Consider the following 6,489-nt stretch of genomic DNA (forward strand, 5'->3'; position numbering starts at 1 on the left):
TACGCTGCCTTCGCCTTCGCCGCGCGCCGCCTCCTGAGGGACTCCAGGGAATCTCTGGCGACCCCGACGGGGCCGAGGAGTCGGGACTAGGGGAGCCGGCGCTGAAGGAGGAGCCTGGTCGGAGCCGCGGAGCCGAAAGCTCCGGGGCGTGGAGGTGGGGGGCCGAGGCCCCTGAGGGGGCCCCGCAGCGATGGGCAACCTGGAGAGCGCCGAGGGGGGCCCGGGAGAGCCGCCCTCTGTCCCTTTGTTGCTGCCGCCCGGCAAGATGCCGATGCCTGAGCCCTGTGAGCTGGAGGAAAGGTTCGCCCTGGTGCTGGTGAGAGCTGAGCCCAGCCCCTTCCCCCGCCTACCTCCCCTCAGGTCCCCACGCCCGGGCTGAGACTTTGTCCTGGGCCCCCGTCCCGCCCACCCTTTCAGTCGGGGTCCCGGACGGATCTGAGCCTCCAGTTTCTTCCCAAGAACCTCTGAGCAGCCGCTGGCCGGCCCGGACAGCCCCGTGGGGGATCTCGGGACCGACGCCTCCACCGCTGGACGCTTAGGAGAAGTCCCCAGCTCGGGACCGTCCTGGGAACTAGGCTTCTCCCTCCTTCTTCCTCCCCCTTCTGCTGCCCTTCTCCCGTCTCCCTGCTTCCTCGCCAGGCTCCCCGTCCCTAGCATTCTCAGCCAGGAGCCTCTCGCGGGTGGGGGGAATTCAGAAGCGCCGCCGGCTTCTTAGCAGGCTTCCCTGAGTGAGGACACCGCCTCTCCTGCAAACATGGAGGCTTCCCAGGGAGTGGGTCCCACTCCCAGCCCAGACCAGATGTTTGGGGGGAGAGGGGGATGGGGAGGGGGCTGGCAGCTCCTGAAGTGGTGGAATAAGTAGTGTGCCATTCTGCTTATTTTCAGAGCTGCCTGCAGGCATCCTGCTAAGTTATAGTGGATTTGCCTAAAAGGCTGAACATGTGGATAAACCATTTCACTGGGGTGTTTTTCCAAGTGAAACAATACACAAACCATCCCGCCTCTTCCCCCCCCTTTTCATGTTAAGCCATAGTGACTGGTTTGTGTTGTTTAGCCTGTGCTTTTTAGTCTTTCTGTAGATTTCAAACGGTCTGTGTAAATGGATTTTTAGAGCTGACTTTGGGATTCTTCTTTGGTGTGGGAATTGGACATTGATGTCAGTGGCTCTATGAAGCGAGAAGTTCTGAGCTGGTATCACTGGGAAGAAGCCAGAGAATATGTTGCCGCTGAAAATGAAGTTTTGCAGAGCGAAAACATTGGTAAACCGGGGTTAATCTTTGAGAAACTTGGGGAAATAGTTCTCAGTTCCCCAAGTAGTTGTCTAAGAAGCAGTAATAATTCTGGCGTTATTGTTGGTATGGCCTGAAGGGCCGACTTTGCCTTTGCCTCTGCCTGTGAGGAGGGATAAGTTGTGGACTTAGCAGCCTTATTGGATTTCATCTGCCTTGGAATAAGGAGATTAGATCTATTGGCAACAGTGGAGCTGTCTAGAGATCTTGGCCTCTCCGAGGGTAGAGAGCCTGACATCAGCCCACTGGTACCAGAGCTGGCTCAAAGAGGGTCTGCAGTGTTCCAAGGGGAAGTGGTGTCGCTGGCACCTCTCTGCCTGCCAGCTCTGCAAAGGGCCAAAGGGATGTGGGCCATACATCCTGTGGCCCTCTGCATTTCCCCCAGCCTCCTCAGGGGGATCGGGTGAGTCAGTGATTACCAATGTGCTGTGACCATCTCACAGGCTGAGGAGGAGAGATGGACTTAGTGGCCTTGAGAACAAGAGCCCAACTGTTGGGGAAAAGAGTGGGAGGGGATCTGCACTCCAGTGGGGGTGTGAAAACCCCCAGCAAGCTGACACAAGTTAGCTATAGAAATTGGGGAGAAAGGGATGGGGTGAGGTGGATTGGGTGGAAGGCTGCCTTAGGTAGGAGCTGCCAGGCCATTTTTTGTGAGAGCTCAGAACCAGAATCCATCATGTTCTCATTGGCCCTTGGTTGACCAATTTGTTTAGTTAGCAAACGAATGGCTTAATATTCACAAAATGCACGTGGTGTCCTAGTTAACCAGAACACCAGAGCACCAGGAGAACCCAGGTCAAACGGGAACTGGACCACCCACTTGCCTGCCTGCCTTTCTGTATAAAATTTTGATTTGTTTTCTCGTGCCTTTCATTTTGGTCTTGTTTTTGTGTGCCTGAGCTGCTGCTGATGAAGGGTTGGAACAGGGCAGGCCAGAGCTAGTTAGTTGTCTCAGGAGACGGGATTTCACCTCAGTTTTCCAATACAGGGAAATTATCCCTTCTTGGGGATTTGAGTTCTTCTCTGGGGGCTCTTAAGTGTCCCTGTGTCCACTGTTCTGAAAGGTACCTTTTCTACCATGCTTTGGGAATAGTACTGACTGTGAGTTAGATGTTTGACCCAGGTACAGGCTCGGGTGTATTTCCTGAACAGTCAGGAGAAGCATAGTGTAGTTGAAAAAGCAAGGACTCTGGCTTAGCAAGTATCTTAACTTCTCTGAGCCTAGACTTTTTCCTCGTCTGTAGAGTGGAGGTAATCCTGTTCTGGTGAGATTGTGAGAATTAGGTGAGCCCCTGTATATAAGGTGCTCAATGTAGTAAGTACTCAGTAAGTACTCAATATAGATTAGGTTTTTTTTTTTTTTTTTTTTTGAGATGGAGTCTGACTCTGTCACCCAGGCTGGAGTGTAGCAGCACAATCTCAGCTCACTGCAAACTCCGCCTCCCAGGTTCAAGCAATTCTGCTTCAGCCTCCCCAGTAGCTGAGATTACAGGCACGTGCCAGTATGCCTGGCTAATTTTTGTATTTTTAGTAGAGATGGGGTTTTGCCATGTTGGCCAGGCTGGTCTCGAACTCCTGACCTCAGGCAATCCACCCGCCTTGGTCTCCCAAAGTGCTGGGATTACAGGCATGAGCCACCGTGCCTGGCCAGATTAGCTTATTTTTGTTGTTGGCTTGAAACAGTCAGATAAGTTGTTCCTTTATCACCTTTTTCTTTCCTGTATTCTCAGCTTCATTATAATTGGTTTGGTTTTTTGAAAAAGCTATTTGGGAGGTTTTTTGAGGTGACATAGTGGTGTCCTGGTTAAGCATATGGACTTTCTAATCAGAGTGGATTCAAATACTGTTTCATCCATAGTCTTCGGTTAGAAGAGTGTTTGACCTCAAGCAAGCTACTTAATCTGAGTCCCAGTCTCCTCTTATACATGGGGATAATAATAGCATTTGCCACATGAGGTTGTTGTGTGGATTTAATGAAATTGGAAGTCAAATACTTAGCAGAGTCTGGCATCTACTATATGCTTAGTAAATGGTAACTTTTAAGTTTGTACCTCTCAGCAGTGACTCAGATCTGAGATCACTTGTGTTCCCAAAAAGGGGTTTTACAGTTTAGAAATCTGATAAAACCAATTACCCTGTTGTGTGTATCCAGTCTCAGAATATGGCTGCTGCTGGAAGCTGGAGGGCTTCCTCAGCCCCAGTGTGTCTGTGGAAAACCCCCTGAAGAGTATCCTCGCTGGGGAAGTTGTATCAGTGCTGAGTCAAGACCACAGGCTCCCAGCTTTCTGTTCCAGACACATGATCTGTCAGCCCAAGTTGAAGAGCTTGAGATGAGGGCTATGAGAAGATTTGATGAGGACATTGATTCCAAGAATCCTAACCCAGCCCAGTGCCTTAATTCAGGGCTTCCTTACTGGTGTGTTGCAGATGGGTCACAGGTGTGCTGGGATACTGATCCCCTTATTCCTAGGGGCAGCTAAAGTTCCCAGTCAGTTCCCTCTGGATGGGATCAGCTTCTACCCCATGTACTGTACAAACAGTATTATTTTCTAGGTGTGCCTCGATGTGAAAAAGGTTGTGAAGCTGCTGTGTTACACTGCTTCTTGGCATCCTTTCTTACCCCCTATCTGAGCAGCACTTCCCATTCTGTTGGGTATTGAGAAGTTTGGGGTTGGGGCAATTAATGGAGTTCATCTTTATGAATACCAGAATGAGAGCCCATCTCTGGTTTGATACAGTCCAAGTCTGTGTTTTGGTCCAAACTAGATTACTACCCAAACTCAGTTGCTCAGAAGCTAGTATTCTGGCCAGTACTGGATTTTCCCTAGAGAAGGGAGGTAGAGGGCTCTAAGGTCTTTGAAAGGATAGTTCTCTTTGTTGTGATTGTACTCTGATTTTTCTCTTTGTTGATTTAGTACAGACTTGAAATGGAGTCTCAAAGTTCTGATGCCAGAAAAAGCCCTGCGTATCCCTCAGGAGGAGGCTTTCAGGGCATGAGGGTAGGGTTGTGTGACAGGGGCTATCCCTGCCGCAGTTCCTCCTCTCACATTTCCCTGGTGATGACTGACAACTTGGGGGTTTTTCTGTAAATGTAGCATTGATGTGGGAGCTAAGTTGGCCCGGGTGCTAGTTGTCTAAGAGGCTTTGAGGGGCCTCCTTTGACACAGAAAGGGGCTGGGAAAAACCTGGACTAAATATCAGGTTCCAAATCGCCATGGTGGAAATTTTTTTCCCAGCCCTCAGGATTGTGGTGAATTAGTTCAGGCTGGAATAGAACTTGGGAGGGGGCGGGGAAAGGGCCTTTGACAGCAGCTGGTCAGAGGAACCTTCTTCTTGTTCAGAGACCCCACAGAGAAGACCCTAGGCCACAGAGAGGAGTCTTGTTCCCTTGACCTTCTGATATGACCCTGCCTTAGTCTGGGGGAAGCCTGCATGTTGGGAAGGGACTGATAGAGTGGACTCTGTCATTTGGGAATGTTTTCATTGCCCAGAGGGAGATTCAGCATTTTTTGTTTTTTTCCTCTTAAAGTAATACTTATTCTCTAAAGAAAGTATGGGACAATTCAGAAAGAAGAAAAGACTAAAGATTTAGGTTAAAGAAAAACATCCATATTTTCTCTAGTTTCTTTACCAAATGCAAATAATGTTTTCTTAGTTCATTTACCAAATGCAGCTGATGTGCTTTAAAATCTTTATTTTTTTTTCTCTGCATAGAGTTTTATACAATGTTTTGATACTTGATTTATTTGTTTAAGACAGTCTCGCTCTGTCACTCATGTTGGAGTGTAGTGACACGATCACGGCTCACTGCGCCTCACTGCAGCTTTGAACTCCCAGACTTGAGCAAGCCTCCTGCCTCAGCCTCCTGAGTAGCTGGACCACAGGCGTGCACCACCATGCCTGGCTAATTTTTTCATTTTTTTGTAGAGATGGGGTCTTGCTTTGTTGCCCACATTGGTTTCAGACTCCTAGACTCAAGTGATTCTCCCACCTCAGTCACCCAAAGTATTGGGATTTTAGGCATGAGCCACCATGCCCTGCCGGTATATATATTTTTTATCCTGTTTGTTTGTTTGTTTTTTGCTTTTGTTATTTCATTAGTTTTCCCAGGTTAGTAATTGTAAATGTTTTGTTTTGTTTTGTTTTTGAGACCGTCTTACTCTGTCACCCAGGCTGGAGTGCAGTGGTACTATCTCTGCTCACTGTAACCTCTGCCTCCTGGGTTCAAGCAATTCTTCTGCCTCAGCCTCCCAAGTAGGTGGGATTCCAGGCACCTGCCACCACGGCTGGCTAATTTTTGTATTTTTAGTAGAGACAAGGTTTCACCATGTTGGCCAGGCTGGTCTCAAACTGCTGACCTCAGGTGATCTGCCCACCTCGGCCTCCCAAAGTGCTAGGATTACAGGCAAGAGCCACCAAGCCTGGCCTGTAAACATTTAAATGTTTGTATGATGGTCCATCAAGTGAATGTACCTTTGTTTGCTTACCTATACACCTTTTCTTAGACATTTAGGTTTTTTGCTTCTGTTTGCCATCATAAACAATGCTGTGATGAACATCTTGGCATACAAAGTGTTTTCAATATTTAGAGTTTTCCTTGGGATAGAAACTCAAAATAAAACTTGCTAGATTGTAGGATATAACAGTTTTTATTTCCAAATGGTTTTTAAAAGAGGGAATGTATGAAAGTGTTTTTAAAAGGATGAAAGAGGATTGGGAATAGCTTCTTTTCTCCTGATTATGAAAATAATACATGTTTATTAGGTAAAATTGGAACTTACTGAAAAGTATAAAGAAGATAATAAAACCTGTAATCTCACCATCTACTATTAATACTTTGATGTACATGTATATATATTTTTTTAACAATTGGGACCATACTGTGTATATTGTTTTGTAAACTGATTTTTTCATTGACTATTTTAAGCATTTTCTCATTTGCTTACATATTCTTCAGTATCATGATTTCTTTTTTTTTTTTTTTTGAGATGGAGTCTCACTCTGTTGCTCAGGCTGGAGTGCAATGGCCCGATCTTGGCTCACTGCAACCTCCGCCTCCTGGGTTCAAGCAGTTCTCCTGCCTCAGCTTCCCAAGTAGCTGGAATTATAGATGGCCACCACCATGCCTGGCTAATTTTTTTGTATTTTTAGTAGAGATGGGGTTTCACCATGTTGGCCAGGCTGGTCTCAAACTCCTGAC

At 47.4% G+C, this 6,489-nt stretch overlaps 1 protein-coding gene across 3 annotated transcripts in view; it reads left to right on the forward strand.

Annotated features, from left to right (window-relative positions):
* The window catches only part of FMNL3 (formin-like 3), a 69,172-nt gene continuing 62,683 nt past the window's right edge, over nt 1-6,489 (forward strand). For all 3 annotated transcript variants that reach the window (XM_011936169.1, XM_011936168.1, XM_011936170.1), the window contains exon 1: nt 1-316. In XM_011936169.1, the coding sequence (XP_011791559.1) occupies nt 191-316 (126 nt within the window). In that variant the 5' untranslated portion in view covers nt 1-190. The remainder of the gene's footprint in view (nt 317-6,489) is intronic.

The sequence above is a fragment of the Colobus angolensis genome, unplaced genomic scaffold (assembly GCF_000951035.1).
Source record: "Colobus angolensis palliatus isolate OR3802 unplaced genomic scaffold, Cang.pa_1.0 Scaffold151, whole genome shotgun sequence".
Taxonomy (NCBI): Eukaryota; Metazoa; Chordata; class Mammalia; order Primates; family Cercopithecidae; genus Colobus; species Colobus angolensis.